Below are 25,421 nucleotides of genomic sequence, written 5' to 3'. Positions count from 1 at the left end.
AAAAAGGCTAAGAGATTACTAAGATTATTCCAGCAATAACATACTGTGATCTCAATCTACTTTGTGTCATTTCCCAGCAATATTTGAAAAACATGGTATTTCTTAAATAAGAGATACTTGACAAATGCAAGACTCTAGGGTGTCAGTGAAATGCTATTCCTCTCCACCAACATTTTTTTGTGTTTCCCTAGACAAACTTCTAAAACTGCTCCCAGTTGTAAAACAAAAATCGACATGCTAATTTTCATTTTGGTCTCATGCTTGGTTTCAACAGAGTAGCAATAATTATTATCATTTTTTCCTCTTCAGGCCATTATGCATTTTCTCATACTGGAGATTCTTCCAATGACATCATGCTAACTCAGTTTTTCTCAACTGAATAAGCAAGGAACTATAAAACCAAGAAAAACATTTCAAAACAACTTGACATTTAGAGATAAATGTCAATGAAGAAATTATGCTCACTATTAGATTGGGTTTTCTGATTTAGGAGTCTGGGAATAAAACAAGAATGTCTCAGTGGCTTAATTACTGTTCCCTTTTGTCTTCAATTAAATGAAAAGAAGATTTATTTCCATGTGATTTGATTCAAAGAAAGTGCTCCATAAATGCAGAAGGGTAGGTTTTATTGGAGATTGTGTCAGTTATACCTTGACCATACAAGGTGGTTTCTATTTCATAAAACAGCATTATTCATTTGGCATCCCCAATCACCTGGGTTGGAGTAAGAAAATTTTATGAAACAGCTTTAGATAAATTAATAGGCCATGTTCATTTTCTTGTTAAAAAGTTATTTGTGGGGGAAGGTGGGAAAAAGTTATTAGTGCAAATTTTCAAGAGATAAAAACATTTCTCATTCAAATTTTCCAGTTGAATTTTATGTTTGCTTTTGCTTTTTAGGCAAAAGCACTTAACATTGAAAGTTAATCAGAAATAAAATAAAAGCTTCCATTTCAGATAGCTTTGTAACAATATCAGAAAGCATAATAATGTGATGATACGTAATGTGGCATTTTTCAGTTTACAAGGCACTTTCATCTGGTCCCCAGCCCTGCAAAGTGCAGTGTCAAGGCAGACCTAGTGTAGAGATGAGGGCATGGGGGCTCAGAGAGGTAAAGTGACTTGCCAAAGATTTTAAAGTCAGTTAAGGGGAATTGGGGATTTTTAGGACTTTTGTCTTCCAGACCATTTCTGTAGCCCATGAAAGCCTTGACAATTACCTACAGCCCAATAAATCTTTATGATGTCAGTTATACAGTTCACCACTCACAGAATTCTATGTAATAGAGAAATTAAGGGAGATTTTGACTGCGAGTTTCCAGGGAGATGCCTTAAAACATCCTTAGTTTCTTTCATAATACACTGTAGGCACTTTGTGGAAGTTATTTTCTTATATAGCCAGTGCTACTTTTGGGTGACATACAGAGCAGCAGGTGAGTTGATACTATGTGAAGCAACACTTCCCTTCTGTATTTCCAACACATTTGGCTCACCTACCTGAGTTTCAGCCCTGACCATAGTGCCCAGAGGAACCCAAACCTTTGATTCATCCTTGCAGTTTTGAGAGGCTTATGGAGTGTCTCTTAGCCTCCTGACATGGAAAGGCTTCATGCTATGCAAATAAAGACAGCTGGGGGAATTTCTAGTTAATAGTGGTGGATTAAATAAGCATGCTGAACAGAAATTCAAAGTTAGATTTCCACAAGACACCAAGGTGCAGCACACATGAAATACAAAAGTGAGATGTTCAAAGGAAATGACTGAAAACCAGTTACATTGTTCTATAACCCACAAATATATATGAAAGTCAACAGAGTATTTTATGAGAAAGATTTCCTTATAGAAAACTGCTCTATGAGCCTTCTCTCTCTACCCCCAAGAGTGAGAGAAGGAGGAATGTCTGCTCCTTGATCTCAAATATAGTGAGAGAAGATTTTTCAGGTAGCTTCCTGTGGAACCACAACAATTAGAGGGCATGGCTGTTGGAAGTCTGATTCTTGCCTAGAATTGTGGCCGCAGCTGTGGTAGTAGAGCCCCGAATGGGTTCTGTGTTGAGACTGGCCTGCAAGTCTAGTGTTTGTCAGGGCAATGAATGTGTGTGTTTCCCATGAACCATGGTGAAACATGCCAGAGAGAAGGTCAGCATGGGGCTCTTTTAGGTCCTGTCTGATAGGGTTGTACAAAGAGGTGGAGGGAACCCAGCATCAAAAAGTGGGAAGTGAAGCCAGATTGTGGGATGAGGAAGGAGTCACAAATAACTACCTGGAATACAAAAGAATTTGCATAGGCGAAAGGTGAGAAGTCAGGGCTGTGAGAATTTCCATGGGAGTTCTTAAATGCTCCCCTGTCTCATTATACACAACTACTCTCCACAGAACCCTGACACCATGTGAAGGCGTCCCTATCTTATAAGATGCATTTTTTATTCTGGGACCTTGGTGAAAAGGAGGCCAGAAAACGTCAGTGCCCAAAGTGGTGTGGAAGGAGAGGTAGAAAAGCTTAGCAGAATGTCAACCAACAAAAAGAGATGTGCTAGTGAAAGCAGGCAACCCAACACAAGACTCAGTTGGGGAGGGGAAAAAATCTAGTACTAAATTATTGTAGTTTCTTATTATTATTGAAGACTAGGCATCATAATTACAAAACTATTTAAAATGACCAAAATGTTGCTACTACTTGAGTATGTTGGAGTATAACTGGAGGGTATCTGATGGAAGAAAAATCTTCTTCCACTGAATAAATTTTATGAGGATGACGAGAAAAAAAAAAGTATGTTTGATCAAATACCGTGTATATGCATGCTTATCTAATTCACTGATTACAGATACATTCACCTCAAAATGCTACTAAAACAACAATAAAACCACCAAAAAAATGAATGGCATTGTAATAATTTTCTATTGCTGTGTTTTCTATTATAATAGTTTATTCCATTTCTATTATAGTAGTTTTCTATTGCTGCATGTAAAATTGCCACAAACTCAGCAGCTTAAAGCAACACACATTTGTTATCTCAAAGTGGTCGTAGGTGGATTCCATGCACAGCTAAGCTTGTCCTTTGCTCAGGTTTACACAAGGCTATCATCAAGGTGCTGGCTGGGCTGTCATGTCATGTGGAGGCTCAGGTGGGGAAGAATTCACTTCCAACTCATTCGAGTTGTTGGCAAAATTTGTTTCCTTGTGGTTGTGGGTATGAGAATGGTGGCTTTTTGCTGGCTATTGGCTAGAGTCCATCTTCAGACCCTAGAGGCCACCTGTATGTTTCTGCCACCTGGACTTCTCCAGCTTGGCCACTTACAACATTAAGCCTGCAAGGAGAGTCTCTGACTCCAGTCTGCTTTTCAGACAGAGTCTCGTATAATGTAAGATAATTAGGAGAGTGACAACTCATAACTTTTGCCATATTTCACAGGTTAGAAGCAAGTCATAGGTCCTGTCCACAGTCAAGGGGAGAGCATTTAAAATGGTGTGAACACCAGGAGAGAGGGATCACTGGAGATCATGGACATGAAATTCCAAAGATAGGGAATGAGAGAAGAGATAATGGCAACCCAACTTTGGAAAGCAGGTGGGGTGGTGTGAACTGATTTGGAAGACCTGAAAAAGTTAAATTTTAGGCCAGTAGTGAGGAAAAACAAGAAGCAACCTACTTTACACTGCAGAATCCCCCGAAAGACTCAACACTTGGCAGCACCAGGTACCTTAAGGAGTGGGTGAATATGGGACTGAATAGTAAAGTTGGTTCAACTTCAATTTAGGAAGGAGCTGGGCCCCCAGGTACTTCTCTAATCCCAAGTAGCCAAGCAAATGTCCATCCTACTAATAGATTATATAGAGATGTGGGACAAGATGGGATATTGGAACTGAGAGACACCAGAATCAGATGGGAGAAGATTTCCCATACTGAAAACAAAAGGTTTAGTGAAAGTTAGCATATAACACTGGCAGCAAGTCTTACGTTTTTAAGGCAAGAGTCTTGTATTAGTCCATTCTCATGCTGTTGATAAACACATACCTAAGATGGGTAATTTATTTAAAAAAAGATTTAATGGGCTCACAGTTTCATATGACTCGGAAGTCCTCACAATCATTTTGGAAGATAAAAGAGGAGTAAAGGAACTTCTTACATGGCAGTGGGCAAGAGAGGGAATGAAAATGAAGCCAAAGAGTGTTCCCCTTGTAAAACCATCAGGTCTCATTAGACCTGCTCACTACCACGAGAACAGTATGGAGGAAACTGCCCCCATCATTCAGTTATCTCCCACTGGGTTCCTCCCACAACATGTGGGAATTATGGCTGCTACAATTTAAGATGAGATTTGGGTGGGGACACAGCCAAACCATGTTAAGTCTGAGCAGGCATCTCTGGAGAATCTGATTATAACAGGAGGAAACACTAAAGATACTGACTTTGAATATTTGCTAAGAAATTATTTTTCCAGATAATCACCCTACAGGAAGGCCAAGAGTCATCATACCTCACCTCATACACAGACGATCCAACCATCAAATCAGCTTTTTAGTGTCTCAGTCTGAAATATAAGCAAACAGTCTAGGATCATTAGGTACTCTACAAAAGCTTCCAGTATTAAATGCAGAGGCCAAAAAGAAAAAAAAAAGGCAGAGATAGGCAATGTGGTCTCACCTTGAGTCCTGTGGTATAAGCTCACCTAGAACAATGAAGAAACAAACAGAGAAATACAAATTAGGAGAAAAAACCATACTAGAAGAGGAGACTTAAAAGACAATCAATTTTATCCTCAAGTAGGATATTGCCTCTATAAATAGTGTTATAACAAGGAATCCACAGACAGCAAAAAGCTATCTTTGAAATTTTAAACATCATAAATAAAATGCTTTGATAGAAGGATTGGAAGATAAAGTTGAGGAAATGATCCAGAAGGTAGTATTTTTTTTTTTTTTTTTTTTTTTTTTTTTTTTTTTTTTTTTTTTTTTATTGCATTTTAGGTTTTGGGGTACATGTGATGAACATGCAAGATTGTTGCATAGGTACACACATGGCGGTGTGCTTTGCTGCCTTCCGTCCCCTCACCTGTATCTGTCATTTCTCCCCATGCTATCTCTTCCCACCTCCCCACCCCCCGCCCCTCCCCCATTTCCCCCCAACAGACCCCAGTGTGTAGTGCTCCCCTCCCTGTGTCCATGTGTTCTCATTGTTCAACACCCGCCTATGAGCGAGAATATACGGTGTTTGATTTTCTGCTCTTGTGTCAGTTTGCTGAGAATGATGGTTTCCAGGTTCATCCATGTCCCTATAAAGGACGTGAACTCATCGTTTTTGATGGCTGCATAATATTCCATGGTGTATATGTACCACATTTTCCCTATCCAGTCTATCATCGTTGGGCATTTGGGTTGGTTCCAGGTCTTTGCTATTGTAAACAGTGCTGCAATGAACATTCGTGTGCACGTGTCCTTGTAGTAGAATGATTTATAATCCTTTGGATATATACCCAGTAATGGGATTGCTGGGTCAAATGGGATTTCTTTTTTTAGGTCCTTGAGGAATCGCCACACTGTCTTCCACAATGGTTGAATTAATTTACATTCCCACCAACAGTGTAAAAGTGTTCCTATTTCTCCACATCCTCTCCAGCATCTGTTGTTTCCCGATTTTTTAATGATCGCCATTCTAACTGGTGTGAGATGGTATCTCAATGTGGTTTTGATTTGCATTTCTCTGATGACCAGTGATGATGAGCATTTTTTCATATGTTTGTTGGCCTCCTGTATGTCTTCTTTTGTAAAGTATCTGTTCATATCCTTTGCCCATTTTTGAATGGGCTTGTTTGTTTTTTTCTTGTAGATCTGCTTTAGTTCTTTGTAAATTCTGGATATCAGCCCCTTGTCAGATGGGTAGACTGCAACAATTTTTTCCCATTCTGTTGGTTGCCGATTCACTCTACTGACTGTTTCTTTTGCCGTGCAGAAGCTGTGGAGTTTGATTAGGTCCCATTTGTCTATTTTGGCTTTTGTTGCCATTGCTTTTGGCGTTTTGGTCATGAAGTCCTTGCCTACACCTATGTCCTGAATGGTTTTGCCTAGATTTTCTTCTAAGGTTTTTATGGTATTAGGTCTGATGTTTAAGTCTTTAATCCATCTGGAGTTAATTTTGGTGTAAGGTGTCAGGAAGGGGTCCAGTTTCTGCTTTCTGCACATGGCTAGCCAGTTTTCCCAACACCATTTATTAAACAGGGAGTCCTTTCCCCATTGCTTGTTTTTGTCAGGTTTGTCGAAGATCAGATGGTTGTGGGTGTGTTGTATTTCCTGTGAGGCCTCTGTTCTGTTCCATTGGTCTATATCTCTGTTTTGGTACCAGTACCATGCTGTTTTGATTACTGTAGCCTTGTAGTATAGTTTGAAGTCCGGTAGTGTGATGCCTCCCACTTTGTTCTTTTTGCTTAGAATTGACTTGGCTATGCGGGCTCTCTTTTGGTTCCATATGAAGTTTAAGGTGTTTTTTTCAGTTCTGTGAAGAAGGTCATTGGTAGCTTGATGGGAATAGCGTTGAATCTGTAAATTACTTTGGGCAGTATGGCCATTTTCACGATGTTGATTCTTCCTAACCATGAACATGGAATGTTTCTCCATCTGTTTGTATCCTCTCTTATTTCGTTGAGCAATGGCTTGTAGTTCTCCTTGAAGAGGTCCTTTACGTTCCTTGTTAGTTGTATTCCTAGGTACTTTATTCTCTTTGTAGCAATTGTGAATGGCAGTTCGTTCTTGATTTGGCTCTCTTGAAGTCTATTACTGGTGTATAGGAATGCTTGTGATTTTTGCACACTGATTTTGTATCCTGAGACTTTGCTGAAGTTGTTTATCAGTTTCAGGAGATTTTGGGCTGAGATGATGGGGTCTTCCAGATATACAATCATGTCATCTGCAAATAGAGACAATTTGATTTCCTCCTTTCCAATTTGGATACCCTTTATTTCTTTTTCTTGCCTGATTGCTCTGGCTAGAACTTCCAGTACTATATTGAATAGGAGTGGTGAGAGAGGGCATCCTTGTCTAGTGCCAGATTTCAAAGGGAATGCTTCCAGTTTTTGCCCATTCAGTATGATATTGGCTGTTGGTTTGTCGTAAATAGCTTTTATTGTTTTGAGATACGTTCCGTCAATACCTAGTTTATTGAGGGTTTTTAGCATAAAGGGTTGTTGAATTTTGTCAAAAGCCTTCTCTGCATCAATCGAGATAATCATGTGGTTTTTGTCTTTGGTTCTGTTTATGTGGTGAATTACGTTTATGGACTTGCGTATGTTGAACCAGCCTTGCATCCCCGGGATGAATCCTACTTGATCATGGTGGATGAGCTTTTTGATATGCTGTTGCAATCGGTTTGCCAGTATTTTATTGAAGATTTTTGCATCTATGTTCATCATGGATATTGGCCTGAAATTTTCTTTTCTTGTTGAGTCTCTGCCGGGTTTTGGTATCAGGATGATGTTTGTCTCGTAAAATGATTTGGGAAGGATTCCCTCTTTTTGGATTGTCTGGAATAGTTTCAGAAGGAATGGTATCAGCTCCTCCTTGTATGTCTGGTAGAATTCAGCTGTGAACCCATCTGGACCTGGGCTTTTTTTGGGTGGTAGGCTCTTTATTGCTGCCTCGACTTCAGACCATGTTATTGGTCTATTCAGGGTTTCGGCTTCTTCCAGGTTTAGGCTTGGGAGGTTGCAGGTGTCCAGGAATTTATCCATTTCTTCCAGGTTTACTAGTTTATGTGCATAGAGTTGTTTGTAATAATCTCTGATGATGGTTTGGATTTCTGTGGAATCTGTGGTGATATCCCCTTTATCGTTTTTTATTGCATCAATTTGGTTATTCTCTCTTTTCTTTTTTATTAATCTGGCTAGTGGTCTGTCTATTTTGTTGATCTTTTCAAAAAACCAGCTCCTGGATTTATTGATTTTTTGAAGAGTTTTTTGTGTCTCTATTTCCTTCAGTTCTGCTCTGATCTTAGTTATTTCCTGTCTTCTGCTAGGTTTTGAGTTTTTTTGATCTTGCTCCTCTAGCTCTTTCAATTTTGATGATAGGGTGTCAATTTTAGATCTCTCCTTTCTTCTCATGTGGGCACTCATTGCTATATATTTTCCTCTAGAGACTGCTTTAAATGTGTCCCAGAGATTCTGGTATGTTGTGTCTTCGTTCTCATTGGTTTCGAAGAACATCTTTATTTCTGCCTTCATTTCATTGTTTATCCAGTCAACATTCAAGAGCAAGTTGTTCAGTTTCCATGAAGCTGTGCGGTTCTGAGTTAGTTTCTGCATTCTGAGTTCTAACTCGATTGCACTGTGGTCTGAGAGACTGTTTGTTATGATTTCTGTTCTTTTGCATTTGCTGAGGAGTGATTTATTGCCAATTATGTGGTCAATTTTAGAGTAGGTGTGATGTGGTGCTGAGAAGAATGTATATTCTGTGGATTTGGGGTGGAGAGTTCTGTAAATGTCTATTAGGTTTGCTCGTTCCAGGTCTGTGTTCAGGTCCTGGATATCCTTGTTGATTTTCTGTCTGGATGATCTGTCTAATATTGACAATGGGGTGTTAAAGTCTCCCACTATTATTGTGTGGGAGTCTAAGTCTCTTTGTAAGTCATTAAGAACTTGCCTTATGTATCTGGGTGCTCCTGTATTGGGTGCATATATATTTAGGATCGTTAGCTCTTCTTGTTGCAGTGATCCTTTTACCATTATGTAATGTCCTTCTTTGTCTCTTTTGATCTTTGTTGCTTTAAAGTCTATTTTATCAGAGATGAGAATTGCAACTCCTGCCTTTTTTTGCTCTCCATTTGCTTGGTAGATCTTCCTCCATCCCTTTATTTTGAGCCTTTGTGTATCCTTGCATGTAAGATGGGTTTCCTGGATACAGCACACTGATGGGTTTTGGCTTTTTATCCAATTTGCCAGTCTGTGTCTTTTGATTGGGGCATTTAGTCCATTGACATTTAGGGATAGTATTGTTATGTGTGAATTTGATGCTGTCATTTTGATGCTACCTGGCTGTTTTGTTGGTTAGTTGATGCAGATTCTTGATTGTGTTGCTGCTTTTTTACCATTTGGTGTGTTTTTGGAGTGGCTGGTACTGGTTGTTCCTTTATATGTGTAGAGCCTCTTTCAGGAGTTCTTGTAGAGCAGGTTTGGTGGTGATGAAATCTCTGAGTGCTTGCTTGTTCACAAAGGATTTTATTTTTCCTTCACTTATGAAGCTGAGTTTGGCTGGATAGGAGATTCTGGGTTGAAAGTTCTTTTCTTTAAGGATGTTGAATATTGGCCCCCAGTCTCTTCTGGCTTGTAGGGTTTCTGCTGAGAGATCTGCTGTGAGTCTAATGGGCTTCCCTTTGTGGGTAACCCGACCTTTCTCTCTGGCTGCCCTTAGAATTTTCTCTTTCATATCAACCCTGGTGAATCTGACGATTATGTGCCTTGGGGTTGCTCTTCTTGAGGAATATCTCTGTGGTGTTCTCTGTATTTCCTGGATTTGAATATTGGTCTGCCTTGCTAGGTTGGGGAAGTTTTCCTGGATAATATCCTGAAGAGTATTTTCCAGCTTGGATTCATTCTCTTCATCACATTCAGGTACACCTATCAGACGTAGATTAGGTCTTTTCACATAGTCCCACATTTCTTGAAGATTTTGTTCATTCCTTTTTGCGCTTTTTTCTCTGTTCTTGCCTTCTCTTTTTATTTCATTGAGTTGGTCTTCGACCTCTGATATCCTTTCTTCTGCTTGGTCAATTCGGCTGTTGAAGCTTGTGCATGCTTCACGAAGTTCTCGTGTTGCGTTTTTCAGCTCCATCAATTCACTTATTCTCCTCTCTATGCTGTCCATTCTCGTCAGCAGTTCGTCCAATCTTTTTTCAAGGTTCCTATTTTCTTTGCGATGGGTTAGAACATGTTCTTTTAGCTCATTGTAGTTTCTTACTACCCATCTTCTGAAGTCTGATTCTGTCATTTCATCACCCTCCTTCTCCATCCGGTCTGGTTCCCTTGCTGGTGAGGAGTTGTGATCACTTTTAGGAGGAGAGGTGTTCTGGTTTCGGGAGTTTTCATCCTTTTTACGCTGGTTTCTACCCATTTTTGTGGGTTTATCCACCTGTTGTCTGTCTCTGTCCCAGGGAGTTGGAGCTTTATGAGTTTCCGTTGCACTACTGCCTTTTTTGATTTTTTTTTTTTTTTTTCAGGTCGGACCCGCCCAGCTAGCAGCACGCCTAGCCTCTGCCTGCCCGCAGGGGCTTTGCTGAGCTGCTGTGGGCTCCGCCCAGCTGCCCTGAGCTCTTCCCTGTAGTCCTTTTTATATGGGCGTAGTTAGAACTGTCTGGGCAATGGTGGCCCCGCCTCTGTTATGGAGGACTCTCTCTGTTGTGGCAGGTTGCCTCGGCAACGGCGGGTTGCCTCGGCAACGGCAGCCTGCCTCCGTAGCGGTGGAGAGTTCAGTAATGGCGGAAGCCCCTCCCCCACGGAGCCGGACCGTCCCGGTTCAGCTGTGCTTGGTTTGAAGGGCTCAACCCAGAGGGTTTCCAATTACTGTTTTTGTTTTCGTTGTTGTTGGGGGTGGAGGGGTGGGACCAACCGAGCCTGATCACCTGGCTCCCTGACTCAGAGTCTTTTCTTTTAAGTTGAACGACCCCGCGTTCCGGTCGCTTGTTGAAAATGCGCCGGGATCTCCCGTGCTGCGACTCACGGAGTCAGCTCGAACCGCGGCGCCGGCTCCTGGCGGATTTTCTGCCTAGGAATCTCCTGGCCTGACTCGCTATTTCAGATGAATGGGCTATTCTGCCGTCTCAAGGCTCTGCTCGCCAGCTAAGAGGGCTCCCAGACCAGTGGCTTTTTTACGGAGAACGGCAGCAACAGGGAGTGGTCACAGCAGCCGCGCGGGCGGAATCAGCCCCGCGGGGGCCAAAACAGCCGCACCGGCTGGGACTGCGACGCTGGCGACCCCTCTGCCTGGGTATCTCCTGGTCTGTGGGCAATAAGAGTTCGTCTGGAAATGCGGCGTCCACTCACCCTCTGCACTTTCACTGGGAGCTGAAGTCCTGAGCTGTTCTTAGGCGGCCATCTTGAAAGTCGGATCCAGAAGGTAGTATTAAAGAAAAATAGATGTAAATTAGAAAAGAGATTAGAATACAAGGCCAAGAGTTTCAAAATTTGAGTAGATTTCACAGAAGAAAAGAGGAAAGAAGCAGAAGAAAGGACATTAAAGAAATAAATGGAGAAAAAATGTTGATCGCTAAGAAACATGAGTTTCTCTACTGAAGTTGTCCATCAAATTCTCAGTAGGATGGATGAAAGTAGAACCATAGTTAGATACATCATTGCAAAATTTCAGATCACAGGAGACAAAAAGCAGATCTGAATACTTTCAGAGAGGAAAAAAAAAACCCAACAGGTTTTATACAAAGGGTCAAACACCAGAATATTATAGAATTCTCCACAGCAATATTATAACCTAGAAAATAATGAGGAATACCTTCAAAATGTTGAGGAGAAATGATTGCAACCTAGAAGGAACTAAATGTGAAGAAGGATAAAGATATTTTTATGTATGGAATTTTTCAATAGATTTCCTTCCAATGCTTCCTTTCCTCAGAACTGTTGAGGAATGTGCCATGCAGCTAAATGTGAAGAACGATAAAGATATTTTTATGTATGGAATTTTTCAATAGATTTCCTTCCAGTGCTTCCTTTCCTCAAGACTGTTGAGGAATGTGCCATGCCATAGGTGGGAGTAAATCCAGAGGGATAAAGACATGGCCCCATGAAAACAAAGGATGCAATGGAAGAGGAAGCAGAGGACACAGAACCTTCCTGATGAGGATAAAGGGAACTTCCCAGACAGCAGCTACAGGACAGATCGAGGCTAGATCTTCAGAAAAGATTACTCAGAAAAAGAAAACAGCTGAGCACCTGATGCATCTGAGTGTTATTTAGAAGTTTACTTACTGGGGAAGGAGAGTTTGGGGATGAATTTTGATGAGAACAGATATGTTCAAGCAAATTAAAAGAAAAGAATATAACATCTAACAGAAACAAAAAGCCGTACAAAAATAAAAATAAAAATAAAAAACCAAGCATACTACCTAGCTCAGCTATGAGTAGAATATAAACGATCTTAATCATATGAAATGCTTTTGATATAACCAAACTAGTAACAGTATAACTCTATTGAGAAGGTGGAGACGAGGATGTATTTTGGTTGGAGAGGGGATGGCAAAAGAGATCTAAATCAAGCTTATTCACCCCTCTGCCTGCAGGATGCATGTGCCCAAGGATGGCTTTGAAAGTAGTCCAACATCAATTCATAAACTTTCTTAAAACATTATTTTTTGTTTTGTTTTGTTTTGTTTTGTTTTGTTTTGTTTTGTTTTGTTCATCAGCTATCACTAGTGTTAGTGTATTTTATGTAAGGCCCAAGACAATTCTCCTTATTCCAGTGTGGCCCAGGGAAGCCAAAAGATTGGACACCTGTGCTAAATCTTCATTTTTTGTTTTTGTAAATCAATAAAAGTGAAAAACCAAGAAAGTAGCATTATAATCGTGCTATTTAGAAATATGTGAAAAATACCCAAAGAATCAGCTAAATCAGTTAAAAATGTCTCTGAGGAGCAGGGAATCATAGAATTATTTGACTTTTAAAACCATTTCCATATAACTTGATTAAATATAAAGAGAGAGAGAGAGAGAGAGAGAGAGAGAGAGAGAGAGAGAGAGAGTGTGTGTGTGTGTGTGTGTGTGGTATAAATTGAAGAAAACATTCAGGACACCCTAAAATTAGAAGTCATTTTGAATCATTTGCTTGCACTTGAAGGCCACAGTGCTCTCCATGCTTATGTGGCATTGGTCAGCAGCTTCAAGTCTTTGAGCTGCCTATGAGATATCAATTTGTGATGTCAAGTGGGTCACTGGGTATATTAACCAATTGTTCAAGGGAAGGTCTGGCTGGAGCTGCATTCCTGGGGTCATCAGCATAGAGATGGTGCTTAAAGCCATGAGACCAGATGAGATCACCTAGCAGGGACTGGTGGAGAAGTGAGGAGGTCCTTGGATTATCCCATCATTTAAAGAAAGGGAAAGGAGAGGAGGATAATTCAGTAAGGGGTGTGAGAAGGAACACCCTTGTGAGGTAGAAGGAAAACCAGGAGAATGTGTGTCCCAGAAGCTCAGAGAAGCATTTCAAGAAGGTTTCTAAGACAACGATTGCTAAATACTGCTGAGAGAATCAGGGAAGATGAGGGCCCTGACTTGACTATTTGAGTTTGAAACATGAAAATCATTGGTGTATTGATATAATAGGCCCTCAGAGTAAGAAATTCCATTGTCAGGTGGTTTCACGTAGAACTCATGTTTAGACTTTGCATAGCCCTAAATTGAATAAGCTCTTCCAGATCTGTAAATAACTATTTTAGAAAGATTAACTTTCTCCATTTCTCTTATGCTTGCAGAATGAATGAAGGAGCTGACAGATGGTCACTCTGTAGTGCAGTGTTTATCATACTAATGCAGATGTCAGGAAAAGTCCCATTCTGTTTCCTTCCAAGTGGCTCTTACATGGAAAGACAATTTGCATTTTGTAAGAAGGCAGCAGGCCTATACTGTACTTACCCTTATAAAACTTCAGGGGGCAGGCTCTGACCAAGAAATAAATCCTCAACAAATTCTTTAAAACTTATTAAAGACATCTGAAATTCACTCTCAAATTTGAGAGTGCAAAAGCGTTTTAATCTCACCTGTCTAATTAGGAGCAATCTGCAGTGTTGCCTCTTTGGTTTGTAGAATAAAAGAGATTAGGGATCTATGACCATAATAGCTCTGTTTTCTGATGGCAAACAATGCCTCCGTTTCCTGGGTTTATGCCCAAGTGTGCTGGTAAACACTGAAGGCTGTTTTAAACAAAGCGGGAATTAGCCATGGGTGGTATGGGACTTTCACCTGCAAAGAAAACAGTGTTATTTCTTTTTAAAATATTTGAGTCATATCAATGGGTACCTTGAGCAAAACAGAGTTAACTCAAATATGTGGTTTGAAAAATAGATTAGAAGTATTCTGTGCTTTTTGGATTTATTTCTTACTTTGAGAAGAAATAGTTTGGAAAATTGTATATAGTTTTGTCAGCCTAGAGCCACACTTCCGTGGATGGATTACACAAAGCTGTCTACAGACTCCACGTTGTAACCAAGGTCTTAGGGTGGAGGGAGCAAAATAAAACAAACAAACATAAAACAGTGACTTGAATGCAGTGCAGAGATTGGTGAGGTCCCCAGGGGTTGGCCTGGAAAGCTCAGAGCTTTGCAGTTAACTGCTCAGCCTTCACCATTGTGACCCGGGCTAGCTTTAGCAAGCTCCTCTCCCTTGTTGGGAAAGCCTCCCCAATGACCTCACCTCCGGAAGCAGCAACAGATCATATTTTATCCATAGATATGTATTCCTTTTGGAGAAAAATTGTACACTGGGGCTGTCTTTTAACAGGATAACATTCTTAATACCATGCTGTGAGGTAATTTTTTCATATCCCTTATCTTCAAGTCTCCTGCTAACCTTGGCAAGGTGGAGGAGGGGTGGAACTGGATTAAAGAACTAAAAGAAGTGATAGGAAAAGAGTTCCCTAGTTCACTGATTACTCTGAATTCTCCCATAGGGGGTCCACATTTCACCTGGCTTGGTCTTAAGCAAATGTGCCTAGTTGCATTTCCTTGATTAGCTCCTGTGGGGGAATAGGGAGATTTTTCTGTGGGACAGGGAGTCCTTGTGAGACTTGGGCTCTAGCTTTTTCCTGTTGTCTCCCTTTGTTTCAGTTTCCCATCTGTAAAACCACAGATCTGCATTCATTAGATAAGCTTAAAGGTCCCCTCCATCTCTGACTTTCTAGAATTCTGGGTCTCTTCATGGGTATCATGCTGAGAGAAGAGAAATTTATCACTGAAGAATACCAGCCCGAAGGGGCTTGGCAAGACCTTATCTTGCTGGGTAGAAATCTCAGATAAAGCATTGCCAACAGCCACATTATGCCAGGCAAATGGGAGGCAACACCCCTTTGGAATTCTGACCTGATGCTTGAAACCAGAGCAAAGAAGTTCCTCAGTGTGAAGTGCTGCCAAGGGACACATTGGATTTGTGGATAAGGTTTCCTGGTTCTTAGATCTCAGCCATATCCCCGAACAGGGCATGGACAAGGCAGCTGTGAATTCCATGACAACATGCTGCTGGGCACTGCCAAGGATCATTCTTTGCAGCATGAAAGGGTTGCCTGGTGCTGGTGATAATGTGACTCTGTCTTCCTGAGGCAGGCTGGGCAGGAGAACCAGCCCCATCTGTCTTCTATTTCACGTCATTGTGGGAAATGTCATGCGGGCACCCCCTCCCCAACAACTAATGTGAAAAGGCTTAAATTAAAAAGTCACATTCGTGGAATCACTTCCAGCATTTATGCTGACAATTGTTTTCATAGGAAAGTCTGCAGCAGTATGAATTGCTCATGGCCTGCTTTCTCTTAGACTAGAGAATGGTTCTCAGGGAGTATTCCCCAGCCAGCAACATCATCATCACCTAGAACTTATTGGAAATGCCCACTCTTGGACTTCTCCCCAGACTTTCTGAATCAGAAACTCCAGAGTAGGGCCCAAGGATCTGTGCTTTAGCAAGCACTTTGATGACTCTGGGGCCTGCTCCAATTTGGGAACCACTGATTGAAAGAATTCAGATAGGGAATGTCAGAGACTAAGGGCTAGAGGCTAGGAGCAGCAGGGCTGTGAAGCCTCCTTTATACTGGAGAGTAGGGGCTGGGGGTGAGGACTTGTTGCCATTTTATTTTTTATTGACAACACATCAATGAGCATCAGTAAGCAAGAAAGTCTTGGTAATGGCGTAAGCAGAGAAGTGATTAATGCTGGCTGGTGGTATTCTGGAAAATGTAATAGAGCTGTTAAGAAAGAAATGGGTTTGAGGCTTGCCTCCAACACTTACTAATCAAATTAACTTGGTTACATTACGAAAGTTTGGTTAATTCATCTGTAAAGTTATTGTTGAGAATACATGAGAGAAGCCTGAAAATTCTTAGAATACTGATGTTCATTTGTCAATCAACAAATGGTGGCTGTCATTTGCCTAATCACACTAATGTTAATAAAGCATGAATTCTATAAAACATGGTTACTGCTGAAAAGCAAAGCTCATAGAGGAAAACACAGTTTTTGGGGACGATAGACAGAGTTCAAACCTCTGTTATGTTACTGACCACCATGGACAGACCATCTTATTCCTTTTTATTTGTACAATGAGAAAGATGGCATTTACCTTGCAGGGATTTTTGGAAACTTAAATGGAGATAAAGGTAAAGCAGCTTGTTTGGTGCCTGCAATATAATAAGTGTTTGATAATTTTCTTCTTACTTCCTCTTTTTCAGAAGGAAAAATAAGCCCAAATTTGTAAAAATATGATCAGTATGACATGACTTTAATCAGGCAAAACATTCCTATAAGGGTATTCTACCTAGATAGCTTAGAAAATGCCTGTTCGGTTTTACAGAAGACTTAAAAATGGCCAACAGGTATATGAAAGACCATCTTATCAGCAATCATAAGGAAAATGCAAATCAATACCGCAATGAGATACCATCAGACTGTAGTTAAAATGGCTATTATCAAAAAGACAAAAAGTAACAAATACTGGTGAGGATGCTGAGAGAGGAGAATGTTAGTGCCTTGTTGGTAGGAATGCAAATTGGTAGAGCCGCTATGGAAAACAGTGTGGAAATTCCTAAAAATATTTCAAATAGATCTACTATATGATCCAGCAATCCCACTACTGGGAATATATCTAAAAGAAAGGAAATCAATATATCGCAGCACTATTCGCAGTAGCCATGCTATGCTATCACCTAAGTGTTTATTAAGGGGTGAATGGATAAAGAAAATATAAAATATATATTAGATTTCTATATATTAAATGTAATATATATTAATTGTAATATATATTAAATTATATTTTGTAATGTAATATATTATATGTATTATGTATAATATATTTCACATATATATATATATATATATATATACATATATATATATATTACATTACAAAAAACATTATTTCAAGCAAAATATGCCAGGTACAGGAAGAAAAAGATTGCATGTTCTCACTTATATGTAGGAGCTAAAAAAGTTGATCTCATGGAGGTGGAGAGGGATGATGGTTGCCAGAGATTGGGAAGGGGGAAGAGGGATGAAGAAAGGTTAGGTAATGTGTATAAAAATTTAGTTATATAGAAGGAATGAAAGTTCTAGTGTTGGATAGCACAGTAAGGTGATTGTTAACAATAACTTACTGTATATTTCAAAACAGCTAGGAGATTTGAAATATTCCCAGCAAACAAATTATAAATGACCAAGATGATGAATATCCCAATTACCCTGAAGGAGTCATTACACATTATATGCATGTATCAAAAGACCAGATGTACCTCATAAATATGTACAACCATTATGTACCAACAAAAAAAGAAAATGCCATTTAAAGGTAAAGGGAAAGGGCTATAGGGGCCCATGAAGAAGAAAGGGACCCTTGACAAGTAGAAAGAAAAATAGCTCAGGGAAAATAAGGCTTTTTAATGGAATGATACTGAAGAACTGTAAACCCAAATACATTTCTAACTATTGTTTTCTCTTTAAATATAAAACAGACTTTTAATATATGTCAAAAAACCATTAGTATTACTTCTCCTTAGGACATTTCCAAGCCTACAGCACTTTTAGGTTCCTAAATTGCAATCTCATTCTAGCCCAACTGTCCCTCTGCCTTTTAGTTGTAACTTTACAACTAAAAGTTGTAAAGAAAGACCTCACCAGCCTCAGTTATCTTTTTCGTGGCCACTCTTCTTTTATCCACTCTGCTTCCGCCAACTGTATATGTACTTTCCTTGTCCTCGTGTTGCAGGGACTGAGAGGGGCTGTGTGTTACAAAAATGTACATTCAATTGTTTAAATGAACCGAAGTTTATATTTGAGTGTAAGCATAAGACGTGTAAGAGGTGTGACTATGAGGTAGTGAGACTGACTTCTTGCTTTCCAAAGAGGAATTTTTACTTTATTTATTTATTTATTTATTTATTTATTTATTTATTTATTTATTTGAGGAGGTTCAGTGGTGTGGCCAGAATTATAGAATTGGGGCTCTATATTTACATTATAGCTCTCACACTTAGCTGTGCATCCTCTGGTAAGTAATTTAGTCTCTCTAAAACCTCAGTTCCCAAGCTGTAAAATTGAAACAGTAATGGTTCCTGCCTATAGGGTTGTTATGAGAATTGAATGAAATAGTGTATTTAGCAAAATTCTGGGAACATAGTATGTGTCCAGTGTTAGCTCTTATTATTAGCTTTTATTTTACCAGAAATGTAAAAATTTATAAAAGACAGAAAGTATACATTTCTTTCCTCATTATCCTTGCCTTCTTAATTCCCTATGCGCCCTCTCACATCCACCCCCCCCCACCCACCAAGAAATAATCACTGTTAAAAGTTTGGAATATGTTCTTTAAGACTTCCTTCCACATAAATAGGATCCCACTTTCCATATGTATGTATTCTGCCTTCTAGACATATTTAGTATTTATTTCAAAAGCTCACAAACGAAACTTGGCAATTTTCTGTGAGAACTGAGCCAGGTTTGAAATGCAGAAGGAAAGAGATCTCACAACTTAATTTTTTATTTTTATAATTATCCTGTCCAAAATGTCATTTTGCTTTTGTTTTGAGACAGGGTCTCATCTGTCACCCAGGCTGGAGTGCAGTGGCACGATACTGGTTCACTGAAACCTCTGCCTCCCAGGCTCAAGCGATCCTCCTTCCTCAGCCTCCTGAGTAGAGTGTGAGCCACCACACCTGGCTAAATTTAAAAAAACTTTGTTGTAGAGACGGGGTCTCATTATATTTCCTAGGCTGGTCTCAAACTCCTGGGCTCACGTGATTCTCCCATGTTGGCCTCCCAAAGTGTTGGGATTACAGGTATGAGCCACCACACTTGGCTGACTTCATGACTTTAGATCTATCTCTAAAGCTCTATTCAGAGCTTTCAAGTTATATTCAATTTTTCAAAATAAAAACTACCTTGCTCTACATGGTTATTTACACCCATGGGTGTGGATACATTTTATTTTCTCAAAAAATTTACACTCCTCTCAAAGATGCGGATGTTGTCACCATAATATTTAGAAGATTGTGATGCAAGGAATAGGCTGGAAGTCTGGCTTCCTGAGGATGGGTCCTTGGTCTCTCCAGAAGTTATTCATTCTTGGCATGCTTGTCTATCCATAGATTGTGAAAATGAGGCTGGGGAAGCAAGGATTGAAGCTTCTGATCTCTCAAAAGAATGCATAACCTGCAAAACGTGGGTAGATCCATACTTATCATGGATAAGTAAATGCCTGTACTTACCATCTCTACTTTGTCCAAGAGGAGTCCACTCAAGTCACATCATGTTAAAGATTAACACCTTTGAGACAAAACAAACCCTAGATTACAAATCTTCTGTATTCTTCAGTACTAGATTCTTCTTCAGTACTGGATTCTTTTTACACAGCATGTCACTTAGCCCTTATAATACCCTCTCAGTTCTACAGATGAGGAAACAGACACTAAGTTCACCTAGAAAGTGACAAAAGTAGGATTCAAACTCAGGAAGTTCACACTTCAAAGCCCATGTTCTTTCGCTTTGAAGCTAAGAGCTACTGACAGGCTGGTGAGAGAAGGATTACCAAGATGCTTTCTGATCTCTTTCACATTCTACCTTGGTTAATGTTTTCTGATCAACCTGCTAATTTAGCCCTAACAAGCAATGCCATTCCTTAGCTACTAAAATATCGGCCATGGAGTTCATGGCTGAGGGTTCCACTGCTGGGCCTCCTGCATTCTTCACAGGCTGTGCAGCCTTTTGAGGGGTCAGAAGCTCCAACCTTAACTCCCACAAGCCGGCCACAGGCAAGCCTGCGAAGATGGATGAATAACTTACCCAGAGCACAAGGACACACCCTCAGGAAGCCAGGCTTCCAGGCTGCATTTCTTGATGGAAAGAAAGCCTGTTCCTTCTCTCTGCAGTGGAAATATACAAAGGGCAGGTCACTTGAGAAGCTCCAAGAAAATTCTCCGCTTTCACTCTCAGCTCATCTCTAGGAGAGATAGGAGGCAGAGGAGATCTGTCCAACAGACAAAAAGAAACAAAAAACCCTTCATTGGCCTGTACGTGGTGGCTCACGCCAGCACTTTCGGAGGCTGAGATGGGCGGATCACCTGAAGTCAGGGGTTCGACACCAGCCTGGTCAACATGACAAAATTCTGACTGTACTAAAAATACAAAAATTAGTCAGGCATGATGACACACATCTGTAATCCCAGCTACTTGGGAGGCTGAGACAGGAGAAGTGCTTGAACTCGGGAGGCAGAGCTTGCAATGAGCCAAGATCTACCGCTGCGCTCCAACCCGGGCGGCAGAGCAATTCTCCGTCTCAATAACAACAGCAGCAACAACAACAACAACAACAAAATCCCTTCGTTGAATGTTGGAAAGCATGAGGGCAAGTGGAGGAGAAACAACATAAAGAGATGCAGATACCCTTTCTCTTCCTGCGGCCACTATGAGCAGGCTGTGGGGAGGTTCCAAAGGTTTTATATTCTTAGAAGGAAAGCAAAATGCAGACACTAAGCATTGCCATCTGTAAGACACTGGCATTCATCTTTCCCTGAAGGGCTTTTGAGATCACACAGGAAAAAGAGGTGCATATTGGAAAGAATCTCTTTAATTCCTTCTATTTGTCAAAAGTAAAGGCTTAAGGTGGAAGAGGTGAAAAGCGTGAGAAAAACATGCCATTTTCAGAAAAAAATGGAAGTATCACAGTTGACATATAACCATGAATTTCATGGCCAGTGTTTTGGCGACTGAGCACTGACATTTCTTGGTAGGGTGAAACTAACAGCGTGATAGAAACTATTAACCAAGGTAGAATGTGATCAATACTAGAAGGCATCCCTTAGTTCTAGGAAAAGAAACAAAACATGATCTTTTTACTTTTATCCTGCAAAATTACATCCCAAGTCCTTATTTTCTTAGGTGGGCATCTCCTCCTTTCAAACATAATCTATTAATCTTGGGACAGATCCATTCTCTGCATTTAGTTGAAACTAAATCAGGGGATTTGACTAGATTTGAAGCCATTTTTCACAACAAGCTCTACCACACATACTCAATTATCAGAGTGCACAGATGAGACAGGCAAAATAAATAATGTTTGTTTGTAAAGGGCTAAGCACTTTTATGAACTTTATTAACATTGGTAGTCATGCATACTTTGGAATGAGCAATCGAATTTCATGCTTCTAGGCTTGGGCAGGGAGCAGACTAACTTAGAAAAAGACATTTACCTTCACACACTTCTGAAGGGAAGAGAGCATTCCTTGAGTTCTTTCCCCTTTACTCTAATAGGGAAATGGGCTTGTATTTTCAGCAAACACCACTGGAGGCCAATCCATTCAGGAAAACAAACACAGCGCTCACTCTATTGGTCTCTGCAATGGTTCTGCTTCGGTGTGTATAAACTGGGCCTCAAACTAAGCCTTAAAAACAATATTTCGAGATTCGTTCTTGTATTTCACAAAAATCATTTAGGTGCCTACCAAGGACCAGGCACTATTCTAGGCATTGGAGATACAGTTGTGAACAAAATGAACAAGGCTAACCAAGTTCCTGCTTTAGGGAACCTAGGTGTCTATCACCCACTGTGTATTCCCACCTGGCCACAAACCCATCACAGGCCTTAAGCTTGTCTGGCCTGTCTCCTTGCTTTCTCCTAACTTCGGCTACCTTGAAAGGTGTTATTTTTTTTTAATTGATTTAGGGTACGTAGGGTCCAAGAATAAATGATTTTTATGCTCTAGTCCCAAAAGGAAAAGTTATCACTCACCATGTTATTTCACTCAACTAGCAAAACTACCCAGTCTTTCTTTCACCTTTGCAAATCTCACTGCCCTTCCACGTTCAGGCAGGACCCAGTGTCTGCATGAAGACAACCCTGTCTTCTCCTGCCTCCATCAACTCCCTGCTCCTCTGAACTTTGTAGTACTCAGATAGCCATCAAGATGTTACAGTGGAGTATTGATTGCATATACTTTGTATCTTTTGATGTTTTTCACCTCTATTAATCTTGTTTCACCAACTAGATTATGCACTATTTGCCATCGAAGACTACTTTATTCTTGATGGCAGTTAACTCATTGACACGAGACTGATATGAATTGCCTGCATTTGAAATTTTTTTAAAAAATTTATCTTTTATTTTAGGTTTAGGGGTACCTGTGAAGGTTTGTTACACAGGTAAGCTCATGTCACGGGGGTCTGTTGTACAGATTATTTCATCACCCAGGAATTAAGTGCAGTAATGAATAGTTATTGAGGAAGAAGACCCCCTTTCCCTCAGCTTGTGCTTAGGGGAAAAGGAAGAAATAAAGGTCAAAAACCTGCCAGATGAAGTCAGTGAAAGAACCTGCTGAGTGCCGCTGACCAGGTCTGGAAGTTTAAAATGAAACCCCCTACTCCTAACCACAATCCTATGTATAGATCACAGGTATGGAGGAACCTTATCCCGGAAAGGCATTGTTTTTTACTCAGCCACTCAAGACCCCTATCCTGTCACGTCCCCCGTACTTGCTAAATCAATCACTACCCTCTCACATGTGTACCTCTTAGATCTCTTAGATTGTGAGCCTTTAAAAATCTAGGATTTTCTTTGTCAGGGAGCTCAGTTGTTGAGACATCTATGCCTGTCACAGCTCCCAGCTGAATAAAATTATCACTTCCTTCCCTATTCGATATTTGAGAGGTTTGTTTGTGGTCACTCCTGCTTCAGTTATCTTTTCTGAAATTTTCTAATTAAAAACCTGTCAGTCATTGAGTTATGTTCTGAGTCATTCATATATGTAGTCTTTTAACATATTCTGAGTTCCTATTATGTCCAAAATGGTGTAGTGCCACGGGGAATAGGAAGGAAGTGGAAAATACAATATATGCCCCTGAAGGACTCAGGTTTTCCTGAATGAGCTGAGAGAGGCCAAAAAACAATTCAAGAAATTTGAAATAAAAAATAGCTCCATGTTGTAATTATTGATTTCCATTACCAGAAATTGCTTGTGTGTGTATATATGTGTGTGTATGCATTCATGACTGTGTGTGTGATATGGACTATATTTGTTTATAAGAGAAAAGTTCAACCTTAACCTGTTTTAGAGAACTTTTATATTATGCTAAAATTGTTTACAGGAAAGCTAGGTGATGGGATACAAGCAAAAATTCAGTTAAGTCATCCAGATTTTCAAAATGCAAAGAACCCACTGGAAGATGGACCTGTGCTTTTCTCAATACTAACCAACTAACCAGTGAACTGGACCCAATGAATAAGTTGTTCAGATTTTCCCTCTTCATGCAACCTGAAACAAAGGCATCACCTTGGTTAAACCTTTTCGCCTTCAATATTATTGATTCATAAATCTGGTGTAGGAAAAAAGTAGCTCTGGATATAGTAGGAAAATACAGCCAGAGAAAATGAGGAAAGTAGGGCCCATTCATTCAACATGACTCTATATATTCACTTCAACACACCCTAATAGAGAGCCACTCACATCTGCCTGCTATTCTTTAAACACGCAAATTTTTAAACACGCAAATGAGGGCTTTCAAGTAGTTTTTTGGTATTTTTCCACCTCAGTCCTTTCTATTGTTTACAAACCCTCTGGACAGGCCAAAATCAGATGCATTTCCTCTTTGGTGGTTGTTTGGTTTGTAAATATGTACATGTGTGTGTGTTCTTGTGTGTCCCCCGCCTAGCTTGCAGGCAGGCAGATTTCCCTTACACCCCTGGGCTTTGAATGGAGCAGAAAAGGTGGGCCTTATTTTTTAACTTGGTAATAATAATACTGACCTTAGAACGTATCAAATATTGAATCAAAAACAGCTGATTCAGATACATGGCACGAGGCTCTCATTAGAAATGGAGCTAAAGACAAGTTTTAGGGGTCCCAGGACCAACTAACATTGGGTGTTGAGGCAGATTATGTGTGTGAGAAGAGGAGTGATATCTTATTTCTCTAGGTAGAATATGGTGATTTTATTTCTGTACTTCTACAGTCTTTGTTCTGAGTTATCGTAGTAATTTTCACTTTGTATGCATGTGTGTATACTTGTTATTAAACAGTATGTATAACAAACTTTAGTCAATTAATCATTTATTTTTATGAATAATAAACTGGTGACTCATATTTTATTGTTGTTTTTTGTTTGTTTTGCTATACAACAATTGGTAAAATCAGAAATGGTGCCAATTACTGTGAAATCATTAAAATGCAGAAACCTTGGAATCATTTAGGGCACTTCATATTGACACCTGGTCTGCCATTTTAATGTCTTGAATTGCAATGTGGTGCATCTTTTGAGTTTGAGGATTAAAAAGAAAACAAACAATCAAATTCAAAAATAAAGACAAGAAAAGAAAAATGATTGGAATTCTGGATCCATAAGGTAGCAGATGTCTAAGTCTCTATCCTAACACTACATTCTAAGATCTATTTGTAGCATGGATGGTACAAGGACCTACAGAGGAAGGAAGGTATACTACAAATGCTTCTATCCTCTATGGCTTCAGCCATAGAGTGACCTCACTGATTTCTCAGTTTCCAGATTGGAATATGCTGGACCACTTTAGGTGTCTATGGAAGAGGACACTTTTGTCATATATGGCAGCTTATCCTTTACGTGTTTCTTTCTGTCACCAGGTTACAAGCCTTTAAGTGGAAGATCGTATAGCTCTACTCATCTGGATAGTCTCAGTCTTAGCATAAATACCGTAAAGTTTGTTCAGTAAATGAAGGAATGAATTAATAAAAGTAATAGGCAGAGAGAAAGAAAAATCCTTGCTGAGAAACTGTCTTGTCTCTACAACTGACTTTCCAAGGAGGATTTTCTAAGGAAGGCTTCCCTGTCCTTTGACTTTAAATATTGTCAAAGCCTGGCAATAGTTAGTAGGACTAAAGGTAATAGGAAGAAAAGAAAAGTCTCTGTTATTCTTTAAAAAAAGATACAGAACCTGAATGGGGAGGGGAAAAAAACCCACATTGCATGGAAACTAAAATGTGAGCAACTGAAAAACATCACTAAAGCAGAAGAATATAAATATATTATTGGTTAGTTTAAAGACATCATATACATGCACACACACACACACACACACACACACACACACACTTCAAATTAAATATACAAGGCTATGCTCTACAAATTTCCCCATGTCGTAAGTACATTTCAAAACAAAATTTTAACGAGCTGCATGTTATCCCATAACATTATGGTACTATATTCAATTTAACCAATCCCT

The 25,421-nt window shown here is 39.8% G+C and overlaps 1 protein-coding gene across 2 annotated transcripts in view; it reads left to right on the top strand.

Annotated features, from left to right (window-relative positions):
- The window catches only part of ADGRF1 (adhesion G protein-coupled receptor F1), a 47,174-nt gene extending 43,456 nt beyond the window's left edge, over nucleotides 1–3,718 (top strand). For both annotated transcript variants that reach the window (XM_010333978.3, XM_074397873.1), the window contains one exon: nucleotides 310–3,718. In XM_010333978.3, coding sequence (XP_010332280.3) covers nucleotides 310–383 — 74 coding nt within the window. In that variant the 3' untranslated portion in view covers nucleotides 384–3,718. The remainder of the gene's footprint in view (nucleotides 1–309) is intronic.
- The last annotated feature ends 21,703 nt before the right edge of the window (nucleotides 3,719–25,421 follow it).

Source organism: Saimiri boliviensis, chromosome 4 (genome assembly GCF_048565385.1).
Source record: "Saimiri boliviensis isolate mSaiBol1 chromosome 4, mSaiBol1.pri, whole genome shotgun sequence".
Lineage (NCBI taxonomy): Eukaryota > Metazoa > Chordata > Mammalia > Primates > Cebidae > Saimiri > Saimiri boliviensis.
This window is presented reverse-complemented; position numbering and strand designations above follow the sequence as displayed.